Source organism: Cyprinodon variegatus, unplaced genomic scaffold (assembly GCF_000732505.1).
Source record: "Cyprinodon variegatus isolate N-32 unplaced genomic scaffold, C_variegatus-1.0 Scaffold25, whole genome shotgun sequence".
Taxonomy (NCBI): domain Eukaryota; kingdom Metazoa; phylum Chordata; class Actinopteri; order Cyprinodontiformes; family Cyprinodontidae; genus Cyprinodon; species Cyprinodon variegatus.
This window is the reverse complement of record NW_015150478.1, coordinates 1,633,178-1,652,599: the sequence shown is the minus strand read 5'-3', so window position 1 is coordinate 1,652,599 and position 19,422 is coordinate 1,633,178. Positions and strand designations below refer to the sequence as shown.

The 19,422-nt window shown below is 38.5% G+C and overlaps 2 protein-coding genes across 6 annotated transcripts in view; both read right to left on the bottom strand.

Annotated features, from left to right (window-relative positions):
• phip (pleckstrin homology domain interacting protein) overlaps positions 1 to 7,445 on the bottom strand; it is a 46,679-nt gene extending 39,234 nt beyond the window's left edge. For both annotated transcript variants that reach the window (XM_015394745.1, XM_015394754.1), the window contains exons 1-7: positions 7,301 to 7,445; positions 7,124 to 7,182; positions 7,009 to 7,038; positions 6,798 to 6,857; positions 2,497 to 2,647; positions 2,196 to 2,294; positions 254 to 414 (exon numbers count right to left, since the gene is read on the bottom strand). In XM_015394745.1, the coding sequence (XP_015250231.1) occupies positions 254 to 414; positions 2,196 to 2,294; positions 2,497 to 2,647; positions 6,798 to 6,857; positions 7,009 to 7,038; positions 7,124 to 7,182; positions 7,301 to 7,340 (600 nt within the window). In that variant the 5' untranslated portion in view covers positions 7,341 to 7,445. The remainder of the gene's footprint in view (positions 1 to 253; positions 415 to 2,195; positions 2,295 to 2,496; positions 2,648 to 6,797; positions 6,858 to 7,008; positions 7,039 to 7,123; positions 7,183 to 7,300) is intronic.
• Positions 7,446 to 14,402: 6,957 nt separating this feature from the next.
• hmgn3 (high mobility group nucleosomal binding domain 3) overlaps positions 14,403 to 19,422 on the bottom strand; it is an 18,658-nt gene continuing 13,638 nt past the window's right edge. The window contains exons 4-6 of one of the 4 annotated variants that reach the window (XM_015395182.1): positions 18,260 to 18,355; positions 17,968 to 18,067; positions 14,403 to 15,282 (exon numbers count right to left, since the gene is read on the bottom strand). In XM_015395182.1, coding sequence (XP_015250668.1) covers positions 15,254 to 15,282; positions 17,968 to 18,067; positions 18,260 to 18,355 — 225 coding nt within the window. In that variant the 3' untranslated portion in view covers positions 14,403 to 15,253. Of the gene's footprint in view, positions 15,283 to 17,967; positions 18,068 to 18,259; positions 18,359 to 19,422 lie in introns of all 4 variants that reach the window. The other 3 variants (XM_015395175.1, XM_015395166.1, XM_015395158.1) reach the window with 3 other exon arrangements.

Here is a 19,422-nt window from a genome sequence, read left to right as displayed (position 1 = left end):
CATCTAAAACAAACAATAAGCATTAGTTCAAATTAGTTTGATTTATTCCCTCTACATCCTGCCGCCGTGTGAATGACTAAAATACCTCCTACCAGAACTGCTACAGCAAAGATATTGTAATTAGAGACTGAACACAAAGCTACCAACATGTTTCCAGCTAAATAAGCTCCTTAAAACTCCGGTATCAGCATGTGGATCCCTCCTGAGGTCAGCCCAACATCCGAACACACACACACCCACAGTGAATCCTTACCGTGAAGATGCGGCGGCCCGTCCTGTCAAACGTCACACAGTACACTGACGACAGGTGTCCCAGAATCCTCTTGTGCATCTTCATGTGTTGGTACACCGCTGTGGGCACCAGCTGACGGAGACGGTAGGAGCCGTTCAGTCGACGACTGTAGCTCGTCTCCACTGCATGATAAAAAAAACCCCATAAAAACCCAGGAAGAAATGGTAACTGTGAGAAAAGAGTTCAGGATCAGGGTAGTTAAAAGGCAACACCCAAGCCTGCAAAAAACAAAGCTGCAACATATTTTCCTCTCTAACAAACAAGACAAATTCTATCAAAAGAAGCGCCGCTCATCACTCTGTTTATAATCATCAAGCTGCATGCAACCAGGTTTCAGCTGGCTACCTGGGCAGATAATCTGACTACCGTATTTTCGCGACTATAAGGTGCATATAAATGTCTTTTTTTTCTCCTCAAAATGTGCGGCGCGCCCTATAGTGCGGTACGCCCTATGTGTGTTGTTACTGCGGACGTTGTTGTGACAGCCATGAAAACGTTAAAGGGGGAAGTGTGGGCGTGGATTGGCTGCCACGCAAATGGACAGAAACTGCCGCCTATGGTGATTTTAAAGAGAAAGACTTTGCCTAAAGAGACTTTTCCCAGCTGGAGTCGAGTCGAAGGCAAATGAAAAGGGCTGGATGGATGAGGAGATGATGAAAGCGTGGCTGAGAGAGGTGTTTGTAAGGAGACCAGGTGGTTTTTTCTACACATCACCATCGCTGTTAATCTGTGACTTCATGCGTGCCCATCTCACAGCCGATGTGGAAAAAAAGGTGAAACAAATGAACACTGTGCTTGCTGTTATCCCGGGAGGTCTGACAAAGGAATTTCAACCGCTCGACGTCGGTGTGAACCGGCCGTTCAAAGTAAGGCTGCGAGCATCGTGGGAGCGATGGATGAACGACGGAGACCACAGTTTCACGAAAAGTGGAAGGCAGCGCCGGGCAAGTTACGCCACAGTTTGCGGATGGATTTTTGATGCTTGGACTAACGTGTCTGCTGGCTCTGTTGTTCAAGCTTTCGCAAAGCCGGCATTATTTCTGAGGAGCCGCACGGCACGGAAAGTGACTCTGACAGCGAAGAAGGGGAAATTGGCATGTCTGATTTAGTGCAGCTGTTTAATTCAGAAACAGAGGATGATGACTTTGATGTGTTTGATTAATACTTTGTAATAAATACATGAATAAAGCACCATCATACTCAGTTTTGCTACCGCTCTATTTAGGTATTTAAACGTAGTAGAGGATATGTACCGGTATATAAAACCCGCGCTCTATAATCCGGTGTGCCTTATGTGTGTGTTAAATACAGTAATGACACACATAACTGAGACTGCGCCTTTTAGTACGGTGCGGCTTATGGTCGTGAAAATACGGTAGCTACTCAGCTATCATTACCTTATTTTACTTCTATAATTTAGCTTTGTGAGCCAAACTCAACAATAACAAATAACCAATCATTAGAACTGGTCATTCTTCTACAGGAGTATCCAGCAGCTGGCTAGCTCAACTGGTAAGTATCCCAGCTGGGAATAGGCAAGCTAGTGCCTGCACACGGAATCCTGAGGTTCTGATTTCAAGTCCCACACCCACAGACTGCCACTCTGGCTCCCTGGCAAGACACCACCCAGTGTGGCGCACCCACACCTATTCAGCACCCACACTGCTCCTCGGGCAGCGCAGAATGGCAGCCCACTGCCACTACATGACAGTTTAATGTAATGTAAAGAAAAATGACAAGGTCATGCTGGGGAAAAAAAGGAGTAAAAATAGTAGTTATTCCTCTGTTAGTTGGGGTAAATAAAGGTGATGAGGAGTGTTTTTACTCAAGGTTATCATACCAAGGTGAATCTGTGATGGTGCATGCATGTTTGGGATAAAACAAAAATAAGTGTATTCTGTACCAATATTAGGCGGACTCCCATATATAATGGGTGGCTCTGGGGGTCTTCCACAGTGTAGCGCTGCCAATGCCGAACCCTTCCACACAACATGTTTGCAGCCTGGAAGAACAGGAGAAGCAGAAACACTCACGGTTTAGAGATTTATACGGAGCACACTTTCAGCTTGGTCTGAACTTATTAAAGCCGGTTCTCTGAAACATAACATTTACATTTAATTCCCAAAAGTTTCTATGACAGCCTTCACATAAATAATGCAGAACTGCTGGCAGTGTGTTCACCATAAATTGAACGTTCCACTTACTCTTGCTGGTGCGTAGAAGATTCTGCCTGCCGGCCCCCAGCAGGCTGGTGAGGCCCGGCACGCTGGCGGGGACCTCCCTCTCCAGCAGCGGACAAACCCTGGAGCAAACCTGCAGCAGGTGGTCTGGAGTGACATGTCTGTAGAGCTTCACCTGCAAACCAGCACACACTCAGGTTAGCTCTTATTTGTTCACACTGAATGAACAAAGACAGAAGGCTTGGCTCAGTTTGACTGAAATAATTGACAAGCATAGTTAGGAAAAGAAAATAACAAGCAATAAACACATTTTGAGTTCAGCTTTATGAAGAAGAAAGCTTGCGTGAAGGCTGGTGGGTTATTTTTTATCCCCCCAGCACATCTTCCTCACTCTTACTCCATTTATAGCTAGTTTGAAAAAAAAAAAAACATAATTGTAACTTCAGAGCAAAAGCACAACGAGTTGTTTTCGTCTTGGCGGGGGCATCTTTAGTCAGCATTTTTTTCAATTCCTGATCCTTATTTCATTGACAAGTCTGCAAAAAGTATCTACTTTGAAAATACCACTTCTAAAAAACATTTGGATTAAAGACACCGAAGGAAGAAAAGTAAATCAGGTTATTGGTACTGAGGCATACAAGCCTTCAGGATTCAGTAGGCTCCATCTTTTCAGGACTCTTAAATCTTCATTCGTCATACTAACCCTTTATCATAAAGCACTATAACGCCAGCCACAACTAAAATAAAGCGCCAACATAAAAAAAAACTATCAAATAAAATTAAGAAAATTATAAAAGAGAAAAGTTTCTCTAAAGTAAGGCTGCAACTAATTATTTTACAAAACAATTGATGTGTTGATTTTTTTTTTAAATTGAGTCGAATAGCCAAAGGTTCTTTAAAGGAAATTTTTTACAAAATTAAACCAGGTGAAACTCAAACTATTCAACTTAAGGAGTTCTAGAAGGAGCATACTGCCAGACATTTTATAGTTATATTTTCACATCTTAAATGCAAAATTTTTATACATTTTTTGTATAATTACTGCTCTAAGCTGATTTCTCTGTCAGCTAAAGGCATGTTCTAGAGTTATCTATACTCCAGTTAACAGTTAAAGTTGATGTTATTTCAATAATCCATTAATGACAATTAATCTGGTTAATTATTTTAGCCCTACTTTAATATTTTTATTTATTTATTTATTTTACAAAAGTAGAGTTTTATATTTCCGAAAGGAGCACCATGTTTTACCTCTCACCATGCACTGCCTGTCAGGTAGCTGAAAAAGGCTCCCGTAGTTAACCCTCTAAGACTGACTAATTGACAAGCTAGAGGTGGGATATCATGCAGAATAAAGAGCTTTAAAATTTTATTTTTGCTGAGTTTACTTTACACAACATAGCTAAACAAAAATAGCAAATATATGTTCAAGATATCTTTACTTATAGATGAAACATTTAACATGTTGAATCACTGTTAAGCAGAAAACAATAACGTTGTTTTTTTCTAATAAGTTAAAGGTAACCCGATCATATTACACAATTTTTACCTCTAAATATCTGAGTTAAAATGAAGGGAGAGCTGTGGTTATAGCAGAGCGTTGGCGTTCTGAGAGGGAGGAAATTACCTGGTTTAAACCCCATAAACTGAAACTCTGGGCCCTTGAAAAACACTTTGACCCCAGATTGCTAAGAGCTGTACTGTACGCTTGCAATTACTAATAAATCAGAATATTAATATATCATGAAACAGCAGTAGAATTGAAAAGTAAAACTGACCAGATGAGGGCTGCTCCAATATTCAGTTATTTTATCATTAAACTTGAAGCCAAAGTAACATTTTCAGAGTACATACAAAGTCTTGTATTGCATAATTTTTATTTAAAACCACCCTGACTATGATAAGCAACATTTAAAGATTAAGGTCACTACCAGCTTATGTTAATTTACCAAAAACTTAGGGAGAATTTTACTCTCTATTGCATTTTATAAGAAATAAAACAGGGGGCTAGCAAAACAGCTGATCACAGAACATTTGATGAATTATATCCTGCTGCTAAACGCAAAACATATTAAGCCATGCCCAAGAGGAGGATGCAACACAAAATGTCACACAGATAATGGTTTTAAATGTAGATACACTTCACGTCGCCACAGAAGCAGAGAATAAAGAGGAGGGGAGGGGGGAGTGGCACGCAACATAACCGTGAGGCAGGAAAAAAAAAGAAAACAGGCTGTTATAAACACAGTGTGTCACTGAATCCACTGACACATGGGGTACTTTCTTGCATGGCCTACTTCTGAGGAAACACACATGCCTGGATGAGTCAAGGGGCGTGCAACACACCACGGAATGAAAAAAACAGAAACACCACTGCCCCTGTGCGCTTAAGAAAACCAGATCCTACCTTAAAATATACAAATAAACACGCTACAAAGCACCCGATTCATATCAGCCACTGATAATAGGCCAGTCTTTACACATCGACCCCTTTAAACATACTAATTTTCTCCATTTCTTTATCCGAGCCGCAACCATAACTTATTCCTGGTGACACACACACGCAGATAGCCTTTAATTGCTTGCAACATCCTTGATGGCCGCTGAGACGTGATCAGTGTTGCCAAGCACATATTAGAGGATGTCTCAGACTGATCTAAGAACAGCACATATAAAAATAAATAAATAGAAAAAAAAAAAAAACATCCTCCTCATATGCATAAGTGAAAGATGAACAAAAACAACTGGCTCCATTTTCCCTCAGAAAGAAGGGAACACACCCCCCTTCACAGAACACATGGTCTCTCACACCCACTCCAAGTTAAGCTGTTTATTCCTTTAGCCTTCAAATGAAAACAGTAAAAAAATAAATCACACGCTAAAATTCCTATTCTAATTCACTTGATCTGTTTTGCTCTTAAATTAAAAAAAAAATAATTAAACAAACCATTTAATAAAATTATAATTTCTGTTATAATGTAAAAAAATCTAATTAAAAAAGAAAACATTCAATTAGATTATGTGCATCAGGTTTATTTGGAAAATGGAAATCATTAAATATCAAATTAATCTAATTAATACCCCCTTCAATTAATTAACCATAATTAATATTGTTAATTACAACAATATCAACGAGGTCTGCATTTGTTCTCATCGCTGCCCAGCCCCCCCCATCTCCACCCTCCCTCCTTTGATAGGAAAGCAAGCACACCGAGATCTTAAAAATCTGCAGGACCCGATGCCTTCACGTTTGGTCTAATAATTAAAAAACGCAGCATATTTTATTTAAATACTGTATAAAACACTGGGAATTGATACACAATAGATCCGAGAGAGAGAGAGAGCAAGGCTGAAGGGCTAAAGAAGGGAGGAGGAGGGGGAGGAAGAGGAGGAGGGGGAGTGAGAAAAAGAAACGCAGTCAGGCATAAAAACATGCTGTCAATAATTCCCTTTAAACATTCAGATTTGTGTCTTTAGCGCAAAACACCTTCCATCTCTAGCCGCACGTTTTATATAGATAATAATACATAAAAACCTGTTTTTTTTTTATTTAAAATGGATCTGATTCTAATATGCAAATATTTAAATAAAACAATTAAAGTTGGGAAAAAAATATAATCAGTTCAAGAAAGCAAGCTGATGAATGCAAGCGAAAGTAAGCGATAAACAGTCTGCATGCAGCCCCTCCATGCACAAAGGTTTGTGGCCAAACCTTTGTTTGTTTACATAATAATTACCCTTCAAATTATCATCTATAATACAAAAAAATCTGCAAAAAGTTACCTCTCATCTCATCTGATCTGCACTCCAACTTGCATCCAAGTTCTCCCACACACACAGTCCAAAAAAAAAAAAGAAGAAACCTGCTTCCACAGAGAGCAGGGAGCTCCAACAGATCAGCATTACTACTATCTGCTGTTTATATCTCCTTAAAAAATAAAAAAAAGTCAGATTGTTTAACTCCCCATGCACACACAAATGTTGCTTCCTTGCAGGACAAGAGCGCCTCCATCTCAGGCTTGTGGCGCAGGGAGTCCCTCCTCCTGATCCTGGCGCTCCTGCACCACAGCACTCGTGACGTATCACCATTTCGCACACTTATTTCCCAACAACTATTTAAACCTTTTAGACCTGCCAAGCACCGAATCCCATCCTGCACATGGGGTCTGGACCTGACTCAGTGCTGCAAAACAGCACCCAACCAGGAACCAGCTCACCCTAAAACTCCCTTTGGCTTCTTTCTTTGCCACCTGATTTAAAAATTGCGGGAAATTCAATTTTTATTTTGCTCTCTAAAAACTTTTTCCCTCGGTTATAGAGCAGCTTACCAAATTTCTGTAGGTCCCGGGGTGCTCCTGCCCTGTCCAGTCCAGCCTTCTGGGTAGCAGCTAAAATAGAGAAAGATGTGTGCAGTGTGAGGATCCAGTTCATAAATGTGTGGAGTGATGTTTTAAAACATTAAATGATAATTCAAAGTGAAGGCACTATCACAGTACAGTGCAGAGAGAAGCATCTCCTCTCCCAGTGCTGACTGCTTACCTCCTTCTCCTCCACCTCCCTTATCAGGGTCTGAAAATAGGATAAAAACGCAAAATTACACCTCGTGACATTTTAGGACGTTTCCTAAATTCACCTAAAACACACAAACACCAACCTCGGCGGCTTTCTGGCACGGTCCAGCCTCTAGAAACCGGGCTATTAGGAAGTACAGTTCTGGTACGGTTGGAGGGGGAGAAGAGGACGGGAGCTGCGTTAGAAAAGGGCACCGAGGAACGTTTTGGGGGGCTGTTAAAAAAAGCCGTGACACACTCTCCGTTCTCACTTTACTCACCAGAAGTCAACTGCGCGATGTGTGTACTGTCTGAAGCCATTTTGGGTGTTGTTTGCCAGGGCAGCGCCAGAGCTTGTGTGCTTGGTCTAGGTGGCTGCCCTGTAGCTGTCACTGTTTACCCACCAGGAAGAGGCAGCCTCCATTCAGCCTAGCTCACACATAGTCCCGCCCGTCGAGTGTTCATCCGCCGAGCGCAAGCTAGTGCGCTACGTACAGCTCGCAGCGCAGCATAACGTTTCACCAGATATAAAGCACTAATCGCCTAAACATAAATATAACACTAGCTTTTACTGTTAGTTTTATTTTCGGTTGGGTTTGTTTCGGTTTTGCTTATTTGTACGTAGCCCCCTCCCCCTCAAACGAAAAATCGCGGACGCATACAAACCGTGTCTCAACTGACGTCTCTGTAGAGTGGAACTAGAAATGGCAGCTTGCTAGCAGAGGGCACTCTAGTGTAGCATGCATGTTACGAAGAAAATTAAACTATTTAACATATTTCACGAAAACATATCTATACAGGTGTAGCTTTACACGAAGCGTAGAAAGTGTTTCCTCATTTCTCTAACATTATTCTGTTAAATTTGCTGAACGGCACGGCTTTCCTGCTCGTGAAGGATTTAGAAACGTACTAACCGTTTGTCTACATTATTTTTTGTCCTTCAAATATATGAATTTATATGTGCGTTTACTTCGCTGGATGTTGTGTAACACGACGTGTAACTAACACACCCACTCTGTCTGCGCCGTTTGGTGGGGAAGTCGTCCATTTCTCTTCCAAATATTGCTCGGCAGTAAAATGGGGGAAGGGTTGGAAAAAGGGGAATGCAGCTTAATGAATGAAACCCCGTGAGTTACAGCAATTTAATAACAATAGAGACTGATGCGAGGGTGGCCATCAAGGAGGATTAATCCCTCAAGGATGATATCTGACAGTTCATGTCGTTTTCCTAATATCTTTTTAAGGGAATTGACACTATTGTGGTCTTATAACGCTGTCTTAAAAGTTTTATACAGACAAACTATGAACAATTAGATAAAAAGAGCAAAAATACCACACACAAGAAGAAATTTCGTGCATTCAGGTTGAATTTAGTCTCTAAACACACCTGATTTTTTTAAGATGAGTAAATCCCCATAAAACAAAATTTCAAAAACTTCTACATAATCCAATGAACCATTCCTGATATTTTTTAACATGAGTTTTGTGTCACATTATTAAGAATGACTATATAGACTCCTTTCTGGTATATTTTAAATCTTAGTTATGAATATTTCCAGATCATTAGGTGCCAATAATCAGTGGTGCCAAAAGTACACAAATTTGTTACTTAAGTAGAAGTATAGATACTGCAGTTTAAAAACACGCTGGTAAAAGTTGAAGTATCAACTTGACCTCTTTACTCAAGTAAAAGTGAAAAGGTATGTGCTCCAAAAACTACTTAAAGTATAAAACAATAAACTAACCTTTAAAAAAAACAAAGCAGCCAGATGCCACTATATGAATTGAAAGCTCAATTTTTCAAATATTTTGAAAAATTCTTTGAGATAGGGCCAAGAATGAGGGAGGTCTTGTTGGTCTCCATCTCCCGATACGCTCTCGCCCGTGTCCGACCTTTCAGACATTTTAACATCTTTTCCTGAATCCTACATTGTAGCATGGCATAGACAATTCACGTTTGCAGTTTGAAGAACACCAGCTTGCTTCTGATGATTTCCTTTAGCTAACCAATAAGTGTTTGCGTTATATGACTCATCCAATTACACTAGTTTTCACTAGATGTGGATGGCGCCAATGATCTGCATTGGATGGCGCACATGACGTGAAATAAATATTTATAAACATTAAACCAAAGCCCAGAGTAAACTGTAATGTTTGTTTTAATAATGTAAGGAATAGAAAGTACAGATACTTGTGTGAAAATGTAATGAGTAGAAGTCAGAAGTAGGAAGAAAAATAAGTAATGGAGTAAAGTATAGATACCTAAAAAGTGTACTTGAGTACAGTAAGGAAGTATTTGTACTTAGTTACTTGACACCTCTGCTGATAAGATTGCTCTGACAGAATGCCTTGCTAAAGTAGTAAGTGTTACAACTACAACCAACTATGTGCTTTATTGAGATTAATAGAGCGATATAAAGCATACATGGTATTTGATGTAGATAAAAATATGGAGATTCCACTTGTAATGTTCAGGGTGCTTGCCCTGCTGAAAGGTGAATCTTTCCATCGCTGTTTAGGCCTTTTGCAGCTTCTAAAATAATTTCTCCCTGGATTTCCATGTATTTACCTCTTAATCTTCCTCTCAACCCGCCATCCCAGCTGAATAAAAACATCCACATGGCAAGATTTCATCATCACCATTTTACACAGTTTTGTTGGCAAAATTCAGTGTTTTTCTTTTGCTTGTTTTTGTTCAGTTTTAACCTCATCAGTACCTTCTTAATACCTGTTTAAAAAGCTTTTATGAATTTCTTCTTGTTTTACTACCACACAGGTCATATTAGTGCTCAGGTACGTTTTTACTTTTTTCTAAATAAAGCCTGTTGATTTAATCAGTTGTTGATGTGTTTGCTGTGTTGCACATTTTCTATTTCATATAATGAATTAAACAGAGCTTCACAGTATTTCCTAGGGTTAGCATATTGTTTTATAATCAACCTATTTTTTTAAATTATTTCACACTTTTCTTCTTTCCCTCTCTGCTCTTTTTGTCCACACAATATTTATCCACTTATACTGTTATTTAACCAAACTTGGTATTACAGATAGATGGACTTTATTTATTAATTGAGTCAGGATGGATGGCAACTGGTTTTACTCGATTATATTTAGAGATATTAAAGTAGAGAGGGATTATTATAGATAAGCACTTTAAAGATATTTACTCGTTTTTGAGTTATTTGAAACCTCTCACCAGTCCCCCATTCTAGTTTTAGTTGATTGGCCTTATATAATGCTAGTAAAACGCTGAAGTTTGTGGTTAAAAAGTGACAACCGGGGGCAAACTTTTAGCTGTATGAATACTTCTGAAAGGCACAGTTAATTAGCTTACATAAAATTCCTTTTAAATGACTTTTTTAAACGTTTAATTTGCATTCACATTTGGATCAAGGGATACTGTTTTGGCTAATTATGCTTCCCCAAAAGTCTGATGCAATGCAGTGTACAGCTTAACAGTATAACAAGATATTTAAAAAAAATAAGAAGTAGAGATGTTTTTATTTTGATTGAGGATAAAAGTATTTTTGTCTTTATGAGGTTGTCAGTGTTGTGGAAAAGGTTATATAAGGACAGTAATGTGACTCTTTCTTATTGTGGGGTCTCTCTTTCATTAATATGTTTCAAATTATGCTTTAATTTTCTATTTGGTGTTTTATGTGTAAAAACCTTCTTAATCAAACACACAATTAGAAACGCAACATTCATTTTACCTGTTTTCAACAATATTTCAATGTGTAGATCTATTCTTCTTATGAAGTCAATTTATTGAGTGCCTACAAAAACAATGAGTTTACCTTTTTGTGCTATACACAATGACGGCTAACATTTAATACGCATGATATACCTTTAATATTTTTGCATTGTAAACATTTTAACTGAAGCTTATGTAAACTGTGTAAATATCTTGATCAAACAGTAATTATGTCCATTAAGTTACTCCACCCTCATATTCTATCTTTGTCTCCCCTTTAGTGTCTTTTCCCTTTAATTCTTCACCATTCTGTATTTTCTCACAGGTTATTTTAATATTCCTGCTTTCTAAGACAGATTAAGTAAAAGGTAAGAGGAAGTCTATGAATTTAATGAGATTTACAGTGAATGTTAGATTTGGATAAGCAGAATTGTTCATTTGACATCATTAGTTAGGTGAGAAAAAAAACATATATATATATATATATATATATATATATATATATATATGTAATACGTCAAGGGAATCACTTTTAATAAATTAAAATGAATCCATCTTTAAACAGAATCTCTGGACAAACTTAAAAATACTTTATTGAATATAATAATTTCACCATAACTATAATTAAAACCTCTTTTATGTGTGTTTCTGTTGCTATTTTAACGTGTATTTGAAGTTAGAATCAGATCCAGATCCTGGTTGGGCAACTTTAAACTCTCAAAATTACCAAAATTACTCCCAGTCAGAAAAAAACATATTATAAAAGGTGTTTAAAGCTAAATCCTCCAGTGGTATGTGCATTTATTTAGAGGGGAGACGAAAATCCTGTGTTATAAAATAATTTGTTTGTTTTCTTAATGGCACATTTACTTGGAGCCTTTTACAAACAATATAGCTGGAGTATCCTTTATTTATACCTAGTTAGGGTTTCCAAGAAACTAATTAGTAATAAATCTTTCTTCCCCTGTTGGACATAATATGGCCTGACACCGAGGTAAGGATTTTCCTTTCCACCTGCCTTGAGGATGTTAGAGAAGCACAGTGAGGCAGGATGCCAGAGGGATGGGAGCTTGGGATGACCTAGTATCTATAACGACCAGTGGATGCTATCGACCAAATGATTACTTAGGGGTGAGGCATATATAAAACAGCTTTTCAGCTCTATTATAAAACATGTAAACTTAAGGAATTAAAAAATAAAACATGCTGGGACTAACTGGAACTGTGTGTTTTGGTCAGCAACACTGTGGTGGACTTTGTTTGAAAAAGGATGAAAATGTTGGAAAAGCAACAAATTCCCACTGTTGAGTACAGCAGAGCATCTGGGATGCTGTGGGCCTGTTTCTCTTTCAAAGGTTCTCCAAACCCTACTTGAGTGTAAGGCATCAAGGCATCTAATATAAACTTTTAATAAAAATATGCTGGATTCTCAGATTAAGCTGATGTTGTGCTTTATCACTTTAACACTGCAAAGATCTAAGTTCATCTTTCTTTAAAATAAGTGTTTTTTTATTGTTTTGTTTTTTAAACTGTTCAGTGAGAAAATTAGCCAATAGAAAAAGGTAATTTATGTTTAAAATAAGAAAACTTATCTTAAGTGCCTAATATCTAATATTCTTATTTTAAGGGCAGCGATTTCTGTTCCATTAGCAGATCATCTTATTTACCTGGTAAAATGAGGGTTTAAAACACTTACCGGTATGCAAATAATTTCCCCTTATTTTTAGTTCAGCTTTTGCAGTTTAGCAGGATATTTTCACAAAATCAATGAAGAAACTGTTCCAAAGACAGAAAATCAACCTTCTGCATTAGTCATGTAGAAAACCAGAGGATTAAGATGAAAGCAAAAAGCAGAGGTGATTCTGGACAGTCTATATAGAGGTGCTTCCCTCTGCCTGGTCCAATCTGTGAAAGTGTCAGAGGGGACAAGGGGCAAAAAAAGGGCAACAGAAAGTAATGTCAGAAGGAGGAGCAGTAATTGTACCATTAAAGTTTTTTGTTTTTTTTTAAACATCATCACCTAACATGGTACTTCCCCCCCCATAATTGAATATACTAAAATACATTGCATAGAAATGCAGATTTTTTATGCTATAAAAATAAAATTTTTATTTATTTTAAGGTTTTTCAGAAAACTTTTCCAAAAGTTTAAACACATTTCCCTGCATCCCTAAAAATCCCTCCATTTTTTGTCATATGGCTTAAAGTAAAGTTATTAAGTTTCTTTATCTTCCAATAATGTTACTTAAAAAAAAAAAGAAATTGAATTAAAACACCTAAAATGACTTGTATGTAAATGTTTACTATTAAATTATACTATTAATGTCATGTAGTAGTAAACGTAGTTTATACAACTGTTTATTGATCTCTTTTTTAAATCTTTAGATTTTTAAACTTTATACTTACATGTTATTTATTGGGAGAGGGTTAAACAAGCTGTGGACCTTTACGGTTACTGACCTATGAAATGACACGGCCACAAGGAGGCAACCTTACCCTTAGCCACCCACCATGTCACAGCAGAGCCAAAGTTCATAACACCAGAAAACACCTAAATAGATGGAGATATTAGTTTATAAACAGCAAAACATTTTAAGAAAAATAAAAGCCAATAAAACCACTAAATTTGTTTGTAGTATGTATTGTTTGATCAGTTGCATTTTTCACAACAGGACATCCCAGGTATTATTTGTATTTCTCACAGTTGTTACTTTCAACTTTTTAAAATGAACCAATCCTGCAAGTGTAAGGATATAAACCTTTCATAGGAAGTCTTTATTTCTATTGATTTTAAATGTCCATGTTCTTCAGAATGTCTTTTGAAGTTATAGGTAGTTTTGGAAGCTGATGTAGTTGCACAATGCTTTTTAAATGTTGACTTGGAGCTATTGTTTCGTGTCCAGATTTCATGCCTGCAACTTGTCATACAAGGGAAATGACCATTGGTCTCTGGTTTGAGTGACAGATCATCTCACAGCGAAGGGGCCAAATGGCTTCTCTGGTCCCACCACTCCAACAAATGCTGACCTTTCACTTCCTGACGCAGCAGTTGTATTTAACACTGCCACGTGCCCCTGGCGACCTCCAACACACACAAAGGTGTTGAGATGTATAGTGACATGCAGCGTTGGCTTAAAAAAAACATACGTACTTTAAAACCTGAACGCATTGGAACAGGGCTCTGGAAGGCCTGTGGGATAAATGACCCAGCCTTAGTAAAAGTATTTATCACACTACTTCCACTTTTACACATGCAAAATCAAAGTTTGGTTGGATTTACTTTAAATTAATAAAAAGGTTTGTTTTTTTTTTTTTCAATTTTTTATTCACTGCCTTTTTACTTTGATCAACCCCAAATAAAATTCATTGTATCCAGTTGCAGCAATTTAAGTAGAAATAAACAGCTTACTCATGAGTTAACTAATCCCATTATAAATAAAACTTAAAATGGACACCTGCAGCTCTAAGTGTAGCAAAGAACTTTTGGTTAAGGTCGGACTCATCAGGGCTGAATTCATATAAAAAATTAGTATTTTTGCAAAATCCTAAAACCCACATATCCTGCTTTGAATGCACTACTTTGCTTTATTCTGCAAAATTACATCTCCAATAAAATGCATGGAACTGGTTGCAACGGGACAAAATTTAAGATAAAAAAAAAAAAAAAAGTACAAGGCAAGGTAAACCCATATTTTTTTTATTCACAGCCACCGAAAGAAAGACAGGCTAGCGCAGTGTGATGGACTTTTTCTTTTATTTCAAAATATTGTCCGAAACAGGATGAAACTCCGCGAAGCCCAGATGGGTCCAAAGCCAACAGAGCCGCCTAGAACAGAAGCGTCACTCGTTATTGCTATGTCACTCTGATTCTGGGACAAGGTGTTAAAAACTGGGTGGGGGTGGTGGAGGGAGTGATAACAAAATGGAACACCAAGACCCACTAACACTTCCACTCCAAAACACAAATACAAAAATCTGGAATATTGGCAGGGATTCTAAAAACCAGGAGCTTTATTTGGGACCTGCAGATGTTCCTCATGGTGTCTGTTGAACTATTCTCTCTCTCCTTTGCATTTTAACTGTTGGTAACCACCCATTAACATTAACCTTACAAAACCAGGTGGGGCGTCGCCTCTTCACAGGCAAAGTATGCTGATTAAAGGTGGTCCTCCTTAGAGAGGAATAACAGCAAATAAAAGTCAAGCTAGTTTAAAGATCATAACAGTCACATTTATGCCCCCCCTCCGCCTTCAGGCATCATAAATAACATCTGCTGCTGTCTGATAAAACCACTTCAACGTGCCTTTTAACATCTAAGAGGGGTATTGTATTCTAAAGCGATGTAGGATAAAAAAGGAAGCACAACAGAAGGTTCAGGAAGCGGGATGAGGAGGGCTGCGGCTGCTGGTTGTCCATCTCTATCACTAATTAACAACAAAAATTGCATGGTACAAAAATCATCAGTAAAAAAAGATGCTTTGCTGCCATGGAGTTAGAGGGGACGAGTCGGTGGACCCGTCCGTGTCCTTACGCCTTCTCATCAGTAGCCTCCTCTGCTGCCTGGGAGACCTGCCAGAAGAATAGGAGGATTAGAAAGAGATAGGATAAACCCCGTCGTCCTGTCAGGAACCGATGTTAGCCAAACACACACAAACTGTTAATCAGGTTTGATAGGACTGCTGATATGGGGAGGTTACCGGTGGCAATGTATGGCAAGGTTTAAATCACTTAAGGTTTCAAAACGACATTGTTAAACCTCTGGTTAATCTCATTAAAATTAATTCAATAAGATTTCAGGGTAAATACCAAAGTGATTGGATCCAATTTTGTGTGATGGGATAAAAGCAAATAAAATAGGTTGATGTAAGGATCAAGAAGGACAAACTTGGTTTTGATGACTTGGTCAAAACATCTCCCAAACTACAGCTGTTACTAATGTTTTCAGTCTACAGTTCTCTGTATTTATCAGAGTATATAAACATGAAGGATGGCTTGTTTTTAGTTTCATTCAACAGCTACACTATTTTAATTAAACACTGAATGAGATATTATTGGTCCTGTGAGAGGGGAAATACACAGTGCGTCATTTTGTTTGGTATTTATAGTTGAGGAACATTTATGTTTCCCATGCTAAGAAAAGTGCATAAAGCAAAAAAATAAAAACAGATCTGGTCAGAGAGGGGGGCCTGGTAGCGCTGTCTCTGAGCAGGAGGTCTCTCAGGTGGTTACAAGGTTGCTGGAAAGAGCACCCCTAAAAGATGCCCCCAGGAGAGAGCCCTTTTGCAGGCAGCCTCAGGAGGTATGATATGGGGGTTAAAAACCTCAAACTCGGGATGAAATAGGCCGTTTTCCCCCAGAACCAGAGATCTGGTCCAAGAGGGGAGCCTGGCAGCACTGTATCCGATTAGGAGGCCCCTTAGGCGGATACAGCATCCTGGAAAAAGTGCCCCAAAGTGATGCTGCTAAGAGAGAGCCCTTTTGTGGAGAGAGCGCCTTACCATGGGTCCGAAGGCCAGAAAAAGAAAAAACTCAGAAAAAGTCCAGAGCTCCAGGCTGTCAGGGGGTTGGAGCAGTCGGGCAGGCCGGGCAGAGCCTTTCCGAGGCAGGTAAGGGGCGGTTCTGTGGGGCCGGTGGGTCACTGAGCCGTCTGATATCTTCTAAATGTTTTTAAAGTGTGAGTGCCTTACCAGGGGTCCGAAGGCCTGAAAAACATCATCCCTAAAACCCACATGGTTTAGGGATGACCTTCAGGACCATAATAGGTTTGACATGTTCACTTTGCCTCCAAATTCCCCGTAGTTGGTCCTCAAGGGCAGCGATCCTGCAGGTTTTAGAGGTTTTCTTGCTCCAGCACAGCTGATTTACATTGATAGTTGATAAACAGGCTTTTGCTGAACTGCAATCATCAGAATCAGCTGTGCTAAAGCAGAGAAACCTCTAAAACCTGCAGGACAGCGGCCCTCGAGGACTGACTTTGGGGATGCCTGATATAAAGGATCTGCTGCTGACATTTTTCTGTCAGACACAACATAATCACTTTAGGGGTCTAATGGAGTCACATGTGGGATGTTTCTGAATTGCTCAAAGAATAAATGTCAGTTGTTTATCCTAAAAAAAACAAACCAGAACATCATCTACAACCGCTAGAAGACATACAGTTGATGTTGAATGTTTTCAAGCAGTGCTGTGTGACGGGATTAGAGCTGCAGTGATCCGATACCTGGATCGGATATCGGCTCCAATATTAACTAATTGACAGGATCGGACATCGGTGATTTAATATCATACATCAGAAATCCAATCCAGTGCACTTTACATGGAACTGGTATTTCTTTCTTTTTTTGCTGCTTATTTGCAATAAATTATATAAAAAAAACATTTATATCTTTGTTGATTTGTTACATTTTTAACTATGTTTATGTCAAGGCTACAACCTTCACTCGAATTTTCAAGATATATGGTTTATTTATCTGGTATTGGATATCAGCTGATATTCCAAAACATTTTAAAAAGTTAATAAAGTTAAGTTATAAAGTTTTATGAAATGATTGTGACCTGGATGACTGAGAATCTTCACCAGCATATCAGCTGATACAATAAGCACAGGTATCGGTATTGGATTGGATAAAACTGGATCACTACATCTCTAAATAGGGTACCTCCTTAATATCACCAGAAATGTGTGTATGTTGAGAAAAATAGAAATAATTTTGTTGGAATTAAAAATGCGTTAAAGTGACAATAATCTTCAGAGCTGTTGCTGCACACTGCTGGTCTGCTGGCTTAACCACCACTAAACAAGGAGGGTATGTTTTTTTTTCTATGCATTTTTAACAAAATGTTAATTAACCAAACAATGAGCAGGCTGAGTTTAATCCAAGTTATTTCTGTTTCTCTAAGCAACCTTAAAATATCTACAGAATCAGCCTAATCCTGAATAGGGGGTCTTCCTCTGACTACTGTCTAAGAACACAGTGACCCAATAATATTTCACTTCCCATGTTTGTTCGGCAGCGCTCAAGCCACAGCCTTGGACGGTTTCACAGCAAAACGAGTAAATAACATCCTCTCTCTTTAGGCCACCCCCCTCTAGCTTCTCTGCTCGGTCACATTTCCAAAAATACCAAAGCACACGGCACTCCTAAGCACTCTGACTAAATGTCAGCTCTATTAAAACGATAAAGTTGTTAGTTTGTTAGTGTCCAAATGTAAAACAAACACACAGACGGGTGAATTAGAAGCGCTGAACCATACCCTTGACTCTGACTGTCTCGCTCTGCCCTCTGATTGACATCAGGGAGGGCGCCATGCTTCTGATGGAGGACACACTCACAGATGGACGAGACACATAGATCTATGCATGTGTGTGTGCGTGCGTGAGAAGAACATGGATGATGTGATTGTGGTGTAAGTTATTAAGGTGTAAGGAATGCAATAAAAGATTCATGTTTGCACACACATTGACATTATAATAGGTATAAGAATCAGTAAATTATTTTCTGTTACTTGGGGAATATATTTATATTCCATTTTCCTTCCTTCATACCTCGTTGGTTTTGGTCTCTCCATTGTGGGCGGGACCATCTTCCTTCTTCCCCTTGGCGCCACCCTTCTTGGCCTTTGCTCCTTTATCATCAGCCACCTTCTGCCAGGAACAAATGAGCAGTTCAAAACAGTGTGGATCATTGTATGTGCAAAATGTTTAGCATTACACCTCCAGTTAAAAGAACCAGTTGCAGGTCATTTCCAGTTTCACAGAAGAGCTGGGTTTCTATTTAAGATGCCCAGGGGCCTCACTTATAAAGGTTACATACACACAAAGCAAGGCCTGAAAAAAGTGAACACTTTGCCTCACACTTCCAATGCAATCTGTGATCTATTAAAAAGAAAAAAAAAACTTTATGAGAAAATGTGCGGTCCTCACAGCAACTCTGATATATGTCTAGGCTCATTTTAGAGAAAGGAAACAGGCAAAGCAGATGATGAGGTGGGGAACTGAAGCTGAACTGGATGATGTTTGCTCTCTAATATAATATTTATCAAACCTTAATAAAACCATAAAAACATGTGACATAAATACATAAAAAAGACCTATGCCAACCTAAAAGAAATGAATAGAATAGAATAAAATATCCCTTTATTGTCCCATAATGGGGAAATTCTGGTCTGTAAGCAGCAAAAAGATTATATTAAAAAAAATTGTCACACAAATGTGGACCTTAGAAAAATTTAAAAAAATAACATACTACGGTAGTGATGAGTTAAAAGATAAACAATAAAATACTGTACTGTAAAGCATTTTAACAATATAAAACTGTGCACCTGGAGAATAAAACAACCAATATACAGCTATGGACATTTTTACAGTAATGGTAAAACATACAGGAAATCATAAATCAAAGTCTGCACAATATTCAAACCTTTTCTCATCATTTTCTTCTACCGGATGATCAAAATAATTTGAACCGCAGATTAACACATAAACTGTGACTATGTGTGTGACAACCACTTTGATACCATTGAGATGCTCGTGCATAATGCTGCGTGATGATGCATCGGCACTGCTGGGAGACAATGAAAATTGAGAACTAGGAGAGAAGGAAGATTTTTGGCCCATGACAGGCTAAGCCGATTAGACATCCTGGAACATTACGCTTGGTTTTATGTGCTGAGCTGGGTTCAGTATTGGTGTGATAAAAAGGTGAGTTT